We start from the raw sequence: 19,427 nt of genomic DNA, 5'->3' as shown, positions 1-19,427 counted from the left end.
TAACTGTAGCTTCCAGGATTGGAGAGAGAATATTATTCTCAGAATTTCACCCCTCATATACTATAGTCAATAGCAACTGCAGCATCTGTAAAGTTAGATGAGCGGCTTACGGCAGCCAGCATCCTTGTGAAATCTCCCAGACCTGTTATTGTAGTGATAACAGTAATTCAATGAAAAAATCTTGTTACTGCAAAATAAAAAAAAATAGATATTACAAAGAGCTCTCCATCAAAATAATAAGTTGTTTCTAATGTAATTTTTATAGGTTTTTAATTTTTGAACTGTAGTACAATGTAAGAAAAAAAAAAAAACTATGTTTAGTATTATATGTTGTCATACTAACCTGAGGAATAACTTTAACATTGTCTTTGAGGACATTTTTACAAGTTTCACTGGCCAGTAAAGTGAATCTGGCAGAATTGTGTGTTATTTTTTTTTTTTTTTTTGTCATTTCACCCTACAAATATGTTTTTACAGTTTCTCAATACATCACTTGAAACTAATGCCATTAAAAAGTATAGTTCAGCCCACAAAAGAAATTCCCTCAAATGGCTATATTGACTGGAAAATAAAACAGTTATGTCTTTTGGAGGGCGGGACAGAAAATAAGAAATTTAAATTGGCTTTGTCCTTACCCCTAAGAGGTTAAAGATATTGGCCACTTTCCATTATAATATAAATGTCATATGTTACATTATATCACTTATTACTCATAGGATGTCTTTACAAATATTGTATGTCCCTTTCCAGGCCTTGCGATGTGGAACGCGGTAGAGATGGATTTGGTCACATTATGTTGGTCACATGATGTTGGTCACATGATTTCCTGCTCACAATGCTGCTTAGGAGGTAGCTAGCAGAACATCTGCGTTCGGTAATCCATTCGGGGCGTCCGGATGGGGACCTCCCAAACTGACTATTGAACGCATTGGCAAGCGGTGAGCTTATGAAAGCACACGGACCCCATAGACTATAATAGGGTCCATGTGCTTTCCGCGCGGTGTCCGCCATGTGAACTCTCTGCATGGATAGCTGCAATGGGATGTCGAGGCAGTGCAATCCATGGCAAGATAGGGCATGTCGCTTCTTTTTTCTGCTAGCTAGTGGGGGAAAAAAGCGAGCAGCTCCCATTCAAGTAAATGGGAGCCTTTTTTGCAGGTTGATTTTGAGACTGATTCTGCGTCAAAATGCAGCTGCAAAAAACTCCGTGTGAACAGACCCTTGGAATTCCATTGCGAATATATAGACTCCTCCAGTCTATCCATATTCACTATGATTAAGGAACCACACCTTACCAAGATGATTCATCCACATAATAATTCCAGAGGCATTAAAATATTGAAGGTCAATCTTCTTTTTGGTAGTCTTGCTGTAAAGCCAAGTCTAAAAATCTTTAACAACCTTCCAAGAGAGGATATATAGGATTTATAGATAATCACTTTTTATTTTTTACTGAGCTTTCATACTGGCAAAAAAATGTGAAAAGCGCATGTAGTTTTCCTTTTATTTTTACTATATGTTAACTGCGTTTTGGCAACAAAAGTTCCAATAATAACAACCGCATCCCCATAAACAAAGAAAGTTAATTGTGCAAGGAGATTAAAGTCTAATAAGGTCTTAAAGGTGGCAAAATTTCATAAACGCCATTTGTAGAAAGTGCCAAAAGAAAATGCAAATCAGCTGGCAAGTGGAGAGAAATTCTTGAAGGCTCATATAATTTGCAGAGGTTTGTGACAAGATTCCTTCAATTACAAATGAGTAGCTTAAAACTGCTTTGATTCATTGTTGTCTGCAAAACAGGTCCCGGGGATTTTGTGGAGCATAGAAATGTATTGTCTCACACTGTTTGAAAATGAACATCCATATGCCAAAGTGTCAATCTGACAGGGAATGTCAATGAGAGTCCTGCTTTGCCAAGCTTCAGCCTAGAACTATAGCACAGGCAATTACACTGACACCTCCTAATGAGTTTTTGTTTGCATGCAGTACCTGTATTTTTTACAAACGATGGAACGCTTGGTGAGCCTGCCACACAGCAGCATTGAAGAGGACTATATAGTGAGCTACTGCAAGAATCTTGAAATCCAGTCCAAAAAGCAGACTATTAATCCTCTGCAGTATGATGAGCATGGAGTAGCATTCAGCACAGGGGAAGGTAATTACATTATTTAAAATATTCAAGTTTATTTTTGTGGTTTATAATAATATATAATATTTTGTGTTTTTCTTGTGACTATTAGGCCTCATGCACTTGACCATGTGCAGTTTGAGGGTCAGTGAAAACTGCACCAATGACATGTGGATTGGTATCAGTGTGTTATTGTAATTTTTCACTGACCTATACATTGAAAGGAATTGACAGAGCCGCACTTATGGTCAGGTATAGGACCTTCTCTATAATTTGGAGCTCTTCAGTTTGGCTCAGACACACAACTGCATATATGGCCGATTGACATATATGTCCCTACTTTTATCCACGTATGCATGAGGTCTTAGGCAGGGTTGCCCACTTTCAGACCAATATTGACTCACCAATGTTATTGTTTGTATAATAAAACATTGGTCAATTTTCCAATATCCTTTCTGTATCAATTCCACACGTTTCTAGATTTCTGCTTGCTTTTATTCATTCTACTTACTTCCAGTGGATAAAAATCAGTCCATGGTCATGTGATATATAGTCCATGGTCATGTGATGAATACACATGTGCCCAGCTCCTTACCAGGCAGATGTCTGATTACTGTGCTCTGTGTGTCTTAGATTCAGTTTGGAGCTTCTGTCTTAGAATCAATAAATGGAACTTGTAATGCAAGTGTGAACATGGATTAAATGTGATAGGAACTCACTAGAGGGCACAAGTTACAAGGACAGTTCGATTATAAAGCTACTGCACACACAGGCCAAATGTGCCATTATTTTGAATGTGAATTAAAGAAGAAAAAAAAGTAACTTTGAATTTTACATAAAACTGCATGTTTTATGCCCTACAAGTTTCAGTTTTAAAATATGGCGTAATGCTAAAAATATTTTGAGCAGCGAGCAGAGGTCCTACTGCCGAATGAGCAGACAAGTGCAACACGGTCTATTCAAGTGAAGGAACTGCTGTGAATCAAGAAGAACCAGATAACCCCTTTAAATTTAATACAAAGATGTCCCACTGCTGGGACACCATGGTTAGGGTCCATTCACACGGAGTAACGTGAGGCGTTTTTTGTGCTTATTTTGTGTTTATTTTTACAGCCGTAAAAAGACGTTTTCATTGAGTTCTATAGTAAAATACGCCTGTATTTTTACGTCCGTAAAATAACGGACGTAAAATTACGGACGTAAAAATACAGGCGTATTTTACTATAGAACTCAATGGAAACGTCTTTTTACAGCCGTAAAAATAAGCACAAAAAACGCCTTGTGTTACTCCATGTGAATTAGATTGCAAATCGGGGACGGAACTGGTAGCACAAGTACTAAGAGGCATTACACAGGGCCCGTGTCTATATATCCCTCTCTCTGTGGCTAAAGAAATCATGACATCTTTTTAAGTGAGGTAGACAACTCCTTCAACACAGAACTGTAGTTTTATTTTGCCAAAACCATTTTATGCTATTTTAGTGTTAGTTTGGACAAAAGGTTGTTGCAGGAAAAATAACACCACAAAATTGCCAATCGACATAACCTAGGACAGGTCAGTACCACAATAATACTATATAAAATGGTGATTAATACATTGCAGAAAATAACAATGGTGTTCATTTCTCTCTCATGCCCTATCTATCTATCTATCTGTCTGTCTGTCTGTCTGTCTGTCTGTCTGTCTGTCTGTCTGTCTGTCTGTCTGTCTGTCTGTCTGTCTATCTATCTATCTATCCATCCATCCACCCACCTATATATAACTATTTCCTTTGGAAAAATTTGAAACTGCTTTGAATAACCTTTCTTTTATAAACTTCTTTTTACAATAGAGATCACCAAACCATAAATTAAGATTGTGCTTATTGTTTATCATAAGTTACAAGGATAATGGAAGTGTTGTATTTCTGTTGGCATACTTATTAAATTTCAGACTAAATAACACACCAGATCACAATGTACAGCAATAATTAAAAGCTTTAAAGAGGTTTTCCAACGAAACAAGTTATCCCCTATTTACTTCTGAATGGAGCAGTGGTTGGGCAGCACACACACCACTCCATTAATTTCAGCAAACGTGCCATAGATAGCCAAGTACTGTGCCTGACCACTGCTCCACTCAGAACCAGTAATAAAAGTTTCCTGTCTGTATAATCGGACGCCAGCTGATCACATTATCCCCAATTCTACGGATGGCTTGAATTTTTTTTTTTTTGCACGGACATAAAGTCCTGCATGTCCAACTTTGTGACCGTGCAAAAAAACCCCAAAAAAACGGTTTCACGTAGGAGAGGCTGCATACAGACAACGGCAGTTCACTTTAAAAACCCATTGAAATGAATGGGTTTTTCAACGGACTGACGGCAAGCCATCCCCAAGCTGTTTTTCTGGAATTTTGGCAGAATCACAGCGGGTGGACAGCGGCGCAAGTGTGAACACCGCATTACTTAATAATGTCATGTGTGGGCATAAACTGCTGTTTGGGCACACAGCCATGCTATTCGTTCTTAGACGGCTTGATTTGTGGATGCCATGCCACTTTTGCAGAGCCCTGAAATGCCAGTAAAGTGAAATCCATGACACGTGACCACATTTTGGAAACTAAATCCCTGCAGGATTTTATTCAGGGGTACGGTGCAGTGAACATTTTCAACTCCCAAGTGTTGCATTAATTTATTTTGCAGAATTCAGCTAGCATCTGATGAGCGAAAATGGCAATTTTTCAAGACATACGTCATTTCACTTTGCAATATGTGTCAACGTAACAGTTTTTGGAACATGTTTCTCTGCATAAACATGCTGAGAATAACATATTGGGCACTGAAATGGATCAGATGGACATTCATTTCTAGAAACTAAAATAATGCAACACTCAAGGGTTAATAATGTTCACTACACTCCTTGATAAACACCTTGAGGCGAGTTTCAAAGATGGGGTCACATATCTGCAAATTCCACTTTAATGGCAATTCAGGGACTCTTCCAAAGTGCCATGACATGCCTTCCCTTCTGTGCCTGGCTGTGTGCTCAAACAGCAGTTCTCGCCCAGATATGCAACTTTTTTTGTACCCGGGATAACCCACTTTAAGTTGTAGTCTCTGTTGACATAAAGTGGGCACAGAAATGGCATATTTCTTTAAAAATTAAATTTTCACTAACTTTTGTGAAGCATTTCTGGCCACAAACTGATAATATACCTTGAGACATTTGTTCAGGGGTGTACTGTCTAAAATGGGGTCATATTATGGAGTGAATTATTTTATCTCATGGAAATGCTCACTGAAGCAGTGTAAAAAAGCCCTAAGACCAAAATGCGATGGGCGCGTCCCCACTTCTGCTCGAAAACACGCTCCAGCGACGCCTCTATCTTCGGCTGGATCCTCCCCTTCTTTCGTCGTCTTCCTTTGCGTCACCTCCGACGCCTGCGCAGTTGGCTCTGCCAGTGAGACACCAGCAGAGCCGAGTGCGCATGCCGGCCGGTGGCCATTTTTGGGAGGCCGCTCTTGCTCTTGTAGTTCAATTAAGTAAAATTTTCGCCAAATGTCCTATTTTTTTCATAAATAAATGCAAAAAATATTGATCAGTATTTACCACTAACATAAAGGGCAATGTGTCAAGAAAAAAAACTGTCTTAAAAACACTTGGATGATTTAAAGCAGTTATTGCCAGTGACTCTTGTCAATTTTGAAAGGGGAGCAGTGTCCATTAAGACGTTTTTGAATGTGTTCATTAAAGGTTAAATGGCAAAAAATTTTACAAGATTTTTAATTCTGTTTGCTAAATGTGTTGCATTATTGGACTTTGTAGCCTTTTGCATACCTTAAACTAACTTGCAACATAATGGCGATTTCTTAGATCTGTATGTTATAATTTTAGGCAAAAGGAAAACGGCAGAGGCAACAGCTATAGTACGTGACCAAGGAAAAGGAAAAATGACCATAAATGGACAAGAGTATTTGGATTATTTTACAGTACTTCAAGACAGGTAGAGACACTATACATAAGCCAACATGTATGTAAATGTAATGTACGTGAACAAGAGGCATTAAAATGATGTGAATTTAAGTACCGTATATACTCGAGTATAAGCCGACCCGAATATAAGCCGACCCCCCTAATTTTACCTCAGAAAACTGGGAAAACTTATTGACTCGAGTATAAGCCGAGGGGGGGTGGAATGCAGCAGCTACTGGAAATTTTCAAAAATTAAAATGGCTGGTGTTTTTGGGTGAAGTAGTTGCTGGGGAAGTGGAGGGGGTGTTTTGGTTGTCTGTCTGCCCCTTCCCTGAGCTTGAGGACTGAGTTTTTTCTTCCCCCACTTGGAATTCAGCCTGGTTGAATATAGGGTATCTGCAGTGCTCCTATTAACCCCTTCCCGACAGAACAAGAGCACTGCAGATACCCTATATTCAGTAGACCAGGCACTTTCAGACACAGGGATACCTAATGTGTACATGTTTCACAGTCATTTTCTTTTTTTGTATGTATTCTAGGGAAAGGAGGGATTAAGAACTTTTATTTTTTGTAAATTTTGTAATTTTTTTTTTGCACTATTTTATGGGAGATTCTATACATTGATATTGTGGCTGGTCATAGACCCCCTCACCCTCCTAAAAAAATAAAAATAATAATAATTATTTTTTTATTTTTTTTTGCTGACTCGAGTATAAGCCGAGGGAGGCTTATTCAGCACAAAAACTGGGCTGAAAAATTCAGCTTATACTCGAGTATATACGGTAGTTAATGTTTCATATTTTCAATTTTAGTTCAATTTACAGTCCAGGAGTAAACTATTGATGACCTATCCTTAGAATCACTAGCAGATCAGCGGGGCTCTGACTAGCACAGCTCCGTAAACTGTAAGGGTTTGGGAAGTTACTGAAAGCTCAGTGTTGTTCAAGCCAATGGGACTAAGATTGCAGTGCTTTTCTTGACCATACATATCGTAGTTGTACAGAGCTGTGCTTATTCTGGTACTAATTTTTTTTTTTTTTTTTTAAGTGAAATTCCAGGCTAAATTTCCTATTTAGTCAAATGGAATTATTAGGCTCAAAATATACCAGGACAGTTAACTTTTTCACTCCAGACCATCTCTACAGTATAGGTCCTTTCAGGCTTTGGCTCTTCAGCATAACTAAAATACATGCACGTTTTTGTGACTGTATTATATAGGAATGAGACTAAGATTGCCACAGATAGTTATGATAAACTGCAGGCGGCCTAAATGTTGCAGCCATATTACGCATCCAGCAGTGTACTCATGTTACAACTACAATAAAGCAGTTTATAAAACAGTCCATTGATTTATATGATGCTTGTATTTTATTGTTTAGGGTTTAACTGCTTGACAACCACATGTTAAGTGTGGTTTTTGGACAGTCAGAATTTAACTCTGCAAATTCTGGTACGTAGCTCAATGATTGCCAGGCGCTGAATTCTAGAGGACCTATATCATCTCTGTAGTGAGTCTGTATTCCTCCTGTTACTGGGGTTAGTAGGTCAGCCCATGTTACAGAGAAAATCAGCAAGAATAAATAATATGTTCCCCCAAATGTCATCTTAGTATCTTATGAGTGAACACAGTGGGTCAGATTTATGAAGACTAATATATTTAAAGCCTCCTCATAAACCAGACACACCTTCCACTGAGGCATGTGCTGCTACACCAGCTTGTCGGTGACGTAGATTTCAGGGTTCATTTATGAGAGTAAACAGGAGCAAATGATCATGGATCTGGCAGGGCTGGTGGGCCCCACTCATGCTTTGCCCTTCACCATGCCACCTCCCTAGAAAGTGATGATGGCAGTGAAAAAGTTCTGCAAAAAATTTGCGACTTTTTCATGCCATGTACGGCAATAAACCAGTTTACAATAAATATCCCCATGTATAAAAAAATAAACAAATGTAAAATAGATCTAGACAAAAAAGTAAACATTTTTCGTCTTATTAAAGAAGAAAATAATATGAAATAAAGCCCTCTATGTCCCAGACAAAATATGGAAGAATCATTTCTGTAATCCAAACAAAAAAAAAATAAAATAGTTTTGAAAAGCGTATGAGCTAAAAACGCTGAAAATTTGTCCGGTGATGAATCAGGGAAAATGGTCTGGTCATAAAGCGGTTAAAAACATCTCTAGTTTCAATAAAAGTATGTTTTCTGCTTCAATGTGTGTCTTTGTAGCATCCCCTATTGGATAAAAGAGAGAATACTACTTAATTTGAGCGGCAAAGGCCAGCATAATTTTACAGTGATACAGAAGTCTGATGTAAAAGCTCCTATTTCTTTTTTTTCTTTTTTATATAAAAAAAAAGGCAAAATCATGATGAGCAATGAATGATTTACTTGTCTTATTTTCCACATAAAGACATGACAATCTGTTAAGAGAGCGCAGTTTTACAGATTGTAAGTATTGACTGTTTCAGATCTCAGTCTTAGCTCATCCATAATCTTTTTAGTCAAGTGATAGATCCTTATTGTGAGTCATTAAAGAGGTTGTACAGAAATTTTATTTTTTATTTTTTTTTTTAATAGGCTGGTGGAGGTAAAAAACAAACAAAAAAAAAACCATACTCTCCCCAGTGCTCCGGTGTCCTCCCTACATGGTTCGATCCTACTGCTCCGCTGTCTTCGTGAAGTTAAATTCTTCACTGGCTATGATGTCCCAGGTCGCTTCTGTTGATTGGCCTCAGCGGTCATGTGACTGCTAAGGCCATCCAATCAGGGGCATGGGACATCACAGGTAGTTGCGGTCACATGCAGTGGGAATTTCTGGTGGAAATCAGCAACAGATCTTGCTGGGAGGCATTTGAGTGTCAGGTACAGGAGAGTGGTTATTTTGATTTATTTGTTTTTCACCTTCCCCAGCCTATATAAAAAAAAAAATACATTTTTTCCAGACCACCCCTTTAAGCCAATTCAAAATACTTGTTGTAGTTGTCACTAGCTTTAGCAGAGTCACGATAGGTTCACACTAGTGTCAGGCTCTCCAATGTTCAGGTCGATCAGGGGACCCAAATGATGGAGAGGTGGTCCGTTACAACAGTGGCTACACACAGACACCAGCAGACCACATTGATTATAATTGTGTCTGATGATTCAATACTGAAAACAGCAGAGAAAAATGTCCTCCATTCAGGACATTTTTTCTTCACCAGTCTTCAGCTGCCTCAACAGAGACCTCGGACGTAGATGTGAATCCAGCCTTACTGGATGCCTTCTATGTACCGATGTGGAGCCGACATCCTGAAACAGTACTGAGCTAATTAGAATATTTTTTCCAAGAGAGTATTCCCAGAAAAATAAGTGTCAGGTCACTGCTTCAGTCAGAAACTGTACCCTGTATGTTTCTCTGGTTATCGCTTATAACTTTGATCTTTGACCCAAATCTGGTCTCTCTGGGGTAATTGTCTCAGCCTAAAAAGGAGGGTAAGCATAGATAGAGCACTCAGGTTTACATTATACATCCGATGTGCTAATGCCCCCCCTTCTGGTGATGGCTTTGGCCCTAAATCAGGGTTGAGGATCCACTACCAGTTTTATTTGGTTATTGAATTATATTACCCTCTGTTGAGCCCTAGGGTCATATGATGAGATTGTGTTCTCACATTCCTACCATTTGGATTCACTATGGCAGAAAGCTCTAGGTGCTTGTTCACACCTATGAGTGGCCAGCTTGCATTTTTTCAGGCAGCTATACTTCATTATAAATTATACTATTGATTTGTGTTCCTTAGTCTCCTGTACATCAGTGACCTTTTTATATATTATTTTCTCATTTATCTCTGTTCATTTACATTGTGTTTTAAAAACTTTCCATGAGATCTGATACTGCTCTATATTGCATATGATCTCTGAGGACATTTAAGATGGCGCCTCTAGACTCACAGTGGCTACTGCACACTGACACTGAATGCACTTTATTTTCATTCCATTCCCGCACATGTGCGGTGGTGATCACTACACACTATTGTGGACTTGTAGGCCTCTCTTACCCATGTCTGGATTTTTTCAGGTATCTAAACTAATGACACTTTTACACCTGTCTGTTGTTGGCTCATTAAGCTGTTTTGTAATGTATCTTCGTACACTTAGGAGATATGTCACTGATCTTTATATATTTATATATCTTATGTCACATCATTTTTATGTATTGTGTTTTTTTCACTTAGCTATTACTGACGTGACACATGGCTATGCTAAATAATTGATTGTTGATAAATTTTGTTCACACTATATATATATATATATATATATATATATATATATATACACACATACTATCACTATTGTAATGCTTGAAACAGGCTCTCGGAGCCGAAACGTCGCGGTAGGAGGCAATAAACCTCCTTCACTTTTTTCACATTTTTGGTGTGCCGCCTGCTTTTTTGGAGTTATATTTCCCATTGGTGAGCACCCTACGCCTAGACTGGTGCGGTTATATATATATATATATATATATATATATATATATATATATATATATATATATATATATATATATATATATATATATTTTTTTTATGTATATATAGACATAGATAGAAAATATATATATATATATATATATATATATATATATATATATATATAGTATCTGGGTTGTATTTTACCTTCAGCATTTATCTTTCTTTAGCCATATAGATAAATATATGAAACATATATTAAACTATTATATTTAAACTGTATTGTGCTTGCGTTGTCACAGTTTATATATGTAGTTTTGTTTTTCTTTTATAAAGGGAGCAGCTTATGTTCCCATTTCAATTTTTGGACCGATTGATGAAGCATGATACAGAATGCACAGTCACAGGAAGTGGAAGATCTGCACAAGCTGGAGCTGTCCGTTTGGCTATATCAAGGGCCCTGCTCAGTTTCATCTCTGAAAAAGAAATGGAGGCTATGAGACAAGGTAAAGGACTATTTCTATGGTACATTTATAGCATTACCAATATCCCCTTCAACCCCTTCCTGATATTCATCACTCATGTATGGTCAATATTTGAGCTCTGTATTTAAATGTTGTTGTTAGAACAAAACAGAATTTAAACAAGTAGGATGATACAAGCCCCTCTGTGGCATGGAATTAAAGTCAGTGACATACTGTAAATTACATATTCCATCTACAAAGTAAGCAATGCAGTCACAGTTAAGCAGGGATGTGTAGCGGAAAGAATACCATAATGGTTGGGCCAAAGCAAGTTGCCACCAAAATGATGTAGCCAGCCAAATCAGCCTGTGGCACATAGTTGAGATGCAAAATAAAGCAGCAATATGGTTTGACTGTCCTCATATATACACATATATAGTATATTGGGATGAGGGTAGGGAATAATAACCCATTGAGTAAAGAAAATAAAAACTTTTGTTTCCTCTCACTCTCCTCAGAAAGACTGTTGCATGATAAACATGGAACTCACAGCAGCAGAGCTAAAAATAATTTGGAGATTATCCATCCAGGAAGTTAATAGAAAACATATTCATGTTCATATAGTAACCTCTTTTGTAGACATTAAAGCAGTTTATCAATAAAACGTTTCCAGCAAAACATTTTCCCAACTGGGTTTCCTTTCCCCCAAACAGCTTTTCCCAACTGGGTTTCCTTCCTCCCTGCAGCTTCTACCCAATCCATCCTCATGATCAGCATGTTTTTTTTCAAAAACACTCTAAGGGTGCATGCACACTACGTAACGCCGGGCGTGTATGAGAGCCGTACACGCCGGCGTTACAGCAGGGCTGCCGAACACTTCCCATTCACTTGTGAATGGGAAGTGTTCGACAGTCTGCTGTAATGCCGGCGTGTACGGCTCTCATACACGCCCGGCGTTACGTAGTGTGCATGCACCCTAAGGCCGGGGTCCCACGGGACGTGAACGCCGCGATTTGCCCACAGCGGAGATGCTGCAGAAAAATCACGGCGTTGTACAGTGCAGGCAAAGTGGATGGGATTCATGCGAATCCCATTCCCACTTTGCGGAAGAAATCGCAGCATGGACACGCTGCGATTTGTAAAGTCTTTGCGGCTTTGCAATTCGCAGCATGTCAATTATATCTACGGAAATGCCGGCAGCTTTCCCATAGATATAATGTTAAGAGAAAGTCCGCAGAGGAAAACTGAACTTTCTCTTAAAAGCGCTGCGATTACGGCCTGTGGGGCCTTAGCCTAAGGGGAGGTGTGTAGATTTATCCACACATGCAAAATAGTCTTAAAGGGGTTTTCCAGTTTCAACAAATGTTATTGTTTGTATGCTGTCGATAGCGATTACAGCATCCTAAAGGGTTTTGGAGCGAGTGGCTCCCTCCTAGAGGCATCAGCACCCCTGTGAACAAAACCCTCCTAATGAAAGCCCCGGGGCTTTCTACCCCAAAATAGTGCCATTAAACACTACCACTTGTCCTATAAAAAGTGTCCTCAAGTTACATTAACGGAAAAATAAAAAATAAGTTATAGGACATAGAATGTGATGACAGAAAAACACAAAAAATGATTTGGTCACCAAGGCCTAAAATAGGTCAATCACCACTGAGTTAATCCCTGCATCTGCAACCACATGCAACAGTATCCTGCAATCCGAAGTGCATGGTGTACAGTAGTTTTTGTATCAGATGTTAAAACATAGTGGCCACACAGGAACTGAGCTGGCACCATATTAGGCAGGTGTCCGCTATTTTACACTGCAGAGACTTGCCGGCAGTGTCTATGATCGGAGACCGTTCCCATTACAGATGTTTAACCTGTCAGATGTCATGGTCAGATGACGATAGTTTTGTTTTTTTCTGCTGTTTTCTGTTCAATGCCTGTACTAATAAAATATAACAGTGTTTTATCTTGTATGGTGAACACCGTAAATGCCTGAATAGACGTTATTTTAGTTTCTCCTCCCCAAATGATTTTTGTGAAAAAACATTAATGCAAAAATAGAAAGTGGCTTAGTTGAGAGAGGGTTAGGGTCAGTTCACACGTGAACTGCCTGCGCGGGTTTTGACACCGAGAGAGACGCGGCCTTTCCCCTCCGCTGTCGGCTCAAATGAATGAGCCGACATAGGAGGGAACTGCCGGGGGCGGAAGCCGCGCGGCTGAGCCTGTGTGGCTTCCGCCTGAAGATAGGGCAGGTCGCTTCTTTAATCCGCTAGCGGCAGCCCGCCGCTAGCGGAAAAAAACAGCCCGGTGGTCTACATAGACCACCATTGTAAAGGGGCGGATTTTGAAGCGAAATCCACTGTCAAAATCCGCCCCTTTGCCCATGTGTGAACTAGCCCTTAAAGCCATGTAGTAAAATATAAACAAAACCCAAGACGCCACTAAGAATATTACACATTGTAAGTCTCATAGATGTTTGTTTTCCTTCAAATGCCTAAATGTGCAGAAAACAGAAAAGTTTCACCATTGTTTAAGCTTCATCTAGGGGGAAACTGGCATAAGAAAATCTTTTTTTTTTTTTTTTAAGTGTTTGGATCCCATAGGAAAAATGCTGAAACGCAGATGAAGAATATATTACCTAGTATTCACTTCACCAAACAATGTATGCTGATATATATTTTTTTATTTAGTGCACAAAGTGCCAAATACAAGAATTCGCATGGAGTCACTGTATAGTACAATCAGTATTGAGTTTTTCCCAGTCATTAATGTACTTCATAATTTACAGATGTATATATTTAAGCACAATCTCATCAGTTATATACTGTTTTATTTTATAGCAGCATTTGTATGCCATGCAGTGGATCCTGTGTCAAGCAGGCTAGATGTGCCCGACGAGAGTATAACTGGCATTACATGTTCAGCTATGCAAGTAATAGATTCCCCTCATCCACTGTGATCTTAGAATGTTACGTAATATTTTGGCTACACACTATAGATAATTATGGCAGTATTATATGAGGAAAATGCTGAAGTAAAGTCCTAGTGAGAGTTATTTGCTAACAGTCTAGGCTTCTTTTCCTCTTACAGTTGTAATATTTTATTTTTATTTTTTTAAAGCGGGATTACTCACTGTAGACCCACGCAGAAGGGAAAGAAAAAAACCTGGCCAGGAAGGTGCCCGCAGGAAATTCACATGGAAGAAGCGTTAACCTGCTGCACAAAGTGCAAGAAGTCTGGCTGTATTATAGCTTGTTTGTTTTCTAATAAAATGGTAATATATACTGTGACTAAATATTTCTTATTTGTTTCACCAAACACATTTATTGTACTCTGGGTTATCTGGTGTGAGTTTTTGAATAAACAGAAAGTGGCACATGACATTCGCCAGGACAAAAAGTTTATAGTGAACACACATACAACGTATATACACTCACCGGCCACTTTATTAGGTACACCTGTCCAACTGCTCGTTAACACTTAATTTCTAATCAGCCAATCACATGGCGGCAACTCAGTGCATTTAGGCATGTAGACATGGTCAAGACAATCTCCTGCAGTTCAAACCGAGCATCAGTATGGGGAAGAAAGGTGATTTGAGTGCCTTTGAACGTGGCATGGTTGTTGGTGCCAGAAGGGCTGGTCTGAGTATTTCAGAAACTGCTGATCTACTGGGATTTTCACGCACAACCATCTCTAGGGTTTACAGAGAATGGTCCGAAAAAGAAAAAACATCCAGTGAGCAGCAGTTCTGTGGGCGGAAATGCGTTGTTGATGCCAGAGGTCAGAGGAGAATGGCCAGACTGAGTCACTGTTGCCTTTCTATCAGCTCAAACCAAATAGCCACCCGTTACAACCAAGGTAGCCAGAAGAGCATCTCTGAACGCACAGTACGTCGAACTTTGAGGCAGATGGGCTACAGCAGCAGAAGACCACACCGGGTGCCACTCCTTTCAGCTAAGAACAGGAAACTGAGGCTACAATTTGCACAAGCTCATCGAAATTGGACAATTGAAGATTGGGAAAACATTGCCTGGTCTGATGAGTCTCGATTTCTGCTGCGACATTCGGATGGTAGGGTCAGAATTTGGCGTCAACAACATGAAAGCATGGATCCATCCTGCCTTGTATCAACGGTTCAGGCTGGTGGTGGTGGTGTCATGGTGTGGGGAATATTTTCTTGGCACTCTTTGGGCCCCTTGGTACCAATTGAGCATCGTTGCAACGCCAAAGCCTACCTGAGTATTGTTGCTGACCATGTCCATCCCTTTATGACCACAATGTACCCAACATCTGATGGCTACTTTCAGCAGGATAATGCGCCATGTCATAAAGCTGGAATCATCTCAGACTGGTTTCTTGAACATGACAATGAGTTCACTGTACTCCAAAGGCCTCCACAGTCACCAGATCTCAATCCAATATAGCATCTTTGGGATGTGGTGGAACGGGAGATTCGCATCATGGATGTGCAGCCGACAAATCTGCGGCAACTGTGTGATGCCATCATGTCAATATGGACCAAAATCTCTGAGGAATGCTTCCAGCACCTTGTTGAATCTATGCCACGAAGAATTGAGGCAGTTCTGAAGGCAAAAGGGGGTCCAACCCGTTACTAGCATGGTGTACCTAATAAAGTGGCCGGTGAGTGTATGTCATGTTTGTAGTCTCTTTCCTTTCTACATTTTTTTTTTTTTGGTTGGGGGGGGGGGAGATCTGGTCTGGAGTCAACTGACTTACAGATTTTCTATGCCTACCAAATATACTCGAGTATAAGCCAAGTTTTTCAGCACAGTTTGTATGCTGAAAAAGCCCCTCTCGGCTTATACTCGAGCCAGGGTCCATGGAGCACAGAGATTATGCAAGGACCTGCATAAATTAAACGAAAGGGGAGGTCCTTTAGTGCTACTGCTCTGTGACTGGCCTGTCATGTATGTCACGTGACTGTGATGTCATCAAAGGTCCTATAGAAACTGGAATGTAACATCTGCAGATAAGTCTGTGGCCATTATGTGCAGGATTCATTGTGTCTTATAGAAGATGTCTGTCGTATTGAGGAGAGGAAGGTACAGTAAAGTGAAAGTAAAACACAGGTACCTGCTGGGGTTACTATTCCTAGTAATGTCAGGCATTTGGGGTTATTAATTTAGTTTCAGTAACTCCATGTGGCTCACATTAATAGCAGTTAACACCATCATGTCCCTCATATTAACCCCTGTGTGCCCCTTATAAGGGTTACTAATATGTGAGACACATGGGGGTACCAATAAAGGACCTTAATTATGAAGATACCTAATTATTACCTCCATATGTCCCACATATCAGTAACTCTTACGTGAGGCACACAGGGGGTTAATGTGAGGGACATGATGGGGTTAACTGCTATTACTATGAGGCACATGGAGTTACTAAGCTGTAATGCACATGGCCAGACTTTATCTGCAATGGTGGATTTCCCCCCATGGCTTATACTCAAGTCAATAAGTTTTCACAGTTTTTTGTGCTAAAATTAGGGGCATCGGCTTATATTCAGGTCGGCTTATACTCGAGTATATACGGTACTTCTCTGATTTCTTTAGGCCTATCTATGAATGCTAACAGGGAGACTGGCTTTGTTGACCATAACACTCAATAATTAAAGTTAATAGAAGAGGGGTAGAGTACTGTGACAGGCCACTACACAGTGGCTTGAGCATTTCTATTTCTAGCACTGCCGCAGCCCTTTTCAATCATCTCATCTGTGGAGGTGCTGGCAGTCAGATATCCACTGATCTAGGGTTAGGTCATCAATATAAAAGTCCCAGGAAATGCCATTTTTATTTTTCACAGCAGATGTAGAAGTGGAAGCTGAGCTTCTGCTTACTACGGGCATCAAGGCCGATTTCTGATAAATGACAAAATACAGCCACTCCTAAAGTATGTTGTTCAATACTGGGGATTGAAGGAAATTGAAAGAACACCATAGCCTCATTAGATAGTTGATTGCCAGGAGTCTAAGGATAAGCCATTATTTTTAAATTACATCTTTTTACAGTTTCCCTGTCATGGACATTTCTCATACATGCTTGCAGGGTGGCAGTGGAGTGAGATACATTCTTGCTACCAACCATTCTCTCAGGCTATTTACCATCTAGAATTGTGATTCTGGGTAAAACTGGAGAGAGTGGGAGTGGAAGCTGTATAAGTAGTTCTAAGAGGTATACAGCCCAAAATGTATGGTTCAGGGGACACTTCCAAAAATTTCCATCACTCAGGAAACATGTTTTCACCCTCTGAATGTCACTATAAATGATCAGGCTGGTCCGCTGTTAATGTTTATGATGAGATTATTCAGGTAGCCTCATCACAACCATCCAAAATCTAATGTGTATGATCACCTTTACTCAACAAGTAGGCAAGCATTAGTGAAAAGTGGAGATGGCTTGAATTGCACAATTTTGCATCCCAACTTTAGGGTAAAATTTGGGCACAAAACAAGACATCCAACACAGGGCTCCAGATGGCCAGCAAAATGGTTGCCAATGTGACAAAAGTTTTGACACCATTTGCAAAATCTTATAGTCCTGCCACCTCAGACGCATATGAAGCACACACAGCTCCATGAAATTGACCTTGTGTCATTGTCAAATCCATCTTTTGCCCTAGACACACAGATCTGAAGACAATAAAACAGAAGACCTTCGGCTTCATGCTCAACCTTTCACAGTGCTAGTAATGTCTGCGGCTTGTTTTGGACTGCTGCATCAAGCCATAGACAAGTAGGGGAGAGCTTTATGGACACAGAACTTGGTAAGTGTATGGCATGAGTATTGTACTGCAGGAAATGGGCATGGGGGAGTATTATACTGTGTGTATTAATGAGGGGGCCACTGTGGAGTATTAGGGGGTGTTCCCACTACCGTCGCTGTCTGCCCAGGGGTTTCTGTCCTAAACTCTGGGTAAACTGGACAGGGGACGGCTTGCTGGCGTTCAACTTTAAACCCCATTCATTTGATTGGGTTTTAAAGCTAACCGCCGGTGTCTGTATGCAGCCTCTCTGCCTGGAAACCGTTTTTTTTTGGCACGTACACAAAGCCTGCATGACCGACTTTTAAAAGGGGGCGATAATGAATGCCCTGTTATATGATTTGGCAACAAAAAATGCTTTTGGCTTCTAAACTTCAGTTTAGAAACATATTGCTACTAGGTTTTTGTTTTTTTTAGACTGAAACATTTTCAGACTAATTTTACACTATAAATATTGGTGAAATTTCCAATGAAGATTCTCTTTTCTAGGGATCTATTCAGTTCTGAAGTGACTTTGAGAGGCCGATATAATAGAAAACACCCATAAATGATCCCATTTTAGAAATTTTACTCCTCAAATTATTCAAAACCGTGTATAGGAACTTTGTTAAACCTTTAGGTGTTCCACAGAAATTAAAAATGGAGGTGAAATTTCCAAATGTCATTTTTTTATGCACATTTTTCATTTCAAACCCGTTTTTCTTGTTACAAAGACAGGGTTAACAGCAAAACTTACCATAATTTTTATTACTCTGATTCTCCAGTTTGCAGTAATCTCCCATATGTGGCCTTACTGTGCAACTTGACTCGAACTCAGTCCTCTGAAATTAAAGGGCACCTAGAGGTACCACAACAGTGAAAAACCTCCAAAAGTGACCCTATTTTGGAAATTAGACCCTTCAAAAATTGATCGAGGGGTATAGTATGCATTCTGACCCAACAAGCTTTTCCAAATGGTTCTGTACAGCAGATGATATGTAATTTTCAAATTGTATATGCCATGTCAGTTCCTGATCTATTCTGCCCACTTTGTGTCATCATAGACACGCAGTCCTAAAACTATTAAGTTGGGGCCTGACGGGCCGTAAACGCCGCAAGTTGTCCACGGCAGAAACGCTGCGGGAAAAATCGCAGCGTTTCACAGTAGCTGTGAAGTTGATGGGATTCATGCGAATCCCATGCCCACTTTGCGTTTTAAACCGCAGCACGAACACGCTGCGATGTCCAAAACCGCAGCATGTCAATTATATCTACGGAAACTCTGGCAGTTTTCCTGTAGATATAATGGTAACAGAAAGTCCACAGAGGAAAACTCTGAACTTTCTGTTCAAAGCGCTGTGGAAAGAACCGCGATGCGTTCCCGGTGCGGTTGTTCCTGCAGTGCAATAGCGTGGCGTTTCCGACCCGTGGAGCTTTAGCCTTAAGTGGGTTATCCCAGTGCAAAAAAGTTGTATATGTGGGTGTAAATAGCTGTTTGGGCACACAGAAGGGAAGTAGCACTGCATTTTTTAGCTTTTGGAGTATAGACTTAGAGGGACTTTCTGGATGCCGTGTTGTTTTGCTGAGCCCTGGCGGTGCCAGTAAGTTGGAATTCTAGAAGAAATTACAGTTTTAGAGTTTTTGCAAATGTGACATGGTGTCCAAACACCAACTCC

At 39.9% G+C, this 19,427-nt stretch overlaps 1 protein-coding gene across 1 annotated transcript in view; it reads left to right on the top strand.

Annotated features, from left to right (window-relative positions):
* The window catches only part of MRPS9 (mitochondrial ribosomal protein S9), a 52,139-nt gene extending 37,883 nt beyond the window's left edge, over positions 1–14,256 (top strand). The window contains exons 8-11 of the mRNA XM_075265088.1: positions 1,987–2,155; positions 6,005–6,113; positions 10,868–11,037; positions 14,107–14,256. Of these exons, the coding sequence (XP_075121189.1) occupies positions 1,987–2,155; positions 6,005–6,113; positions 10,868–11,037; positions 14,107–14,198 (540 nt within the window). The 3' untranslated portion in view covers positions 14,199–14,256. The remainder of the gene's footprint in view (positions 1–1,986; positions 2,156–6,004; positions 6,114–10,867; positions 11,038–14,106) is intronic.
* Positions 14,257–19,427: the final 5,171 nt, after the last annotated feature.

The sequence above is a fragment of the Leptodactylus fuscus genome, chromosome 2, assembly GCF_031893055.1.
Source record: "Leptodactylus fuscus isolate aLepFus1 chromosome 2, aLepFus1.hap2, whole genome shotgun sequence".
NCBI classification, from domain to species: domain Eukaryota; kingdom Metazoa; phylum Chordata; class Amphibia; order Anura; family Leptodactylidae; genus Leptodactylus; species Leptodactylus fuscus.
Note: the sequence above shows the minus strand (reverse complement) of the source record. Positions and strands in the feature narration are given on the sequence as shown.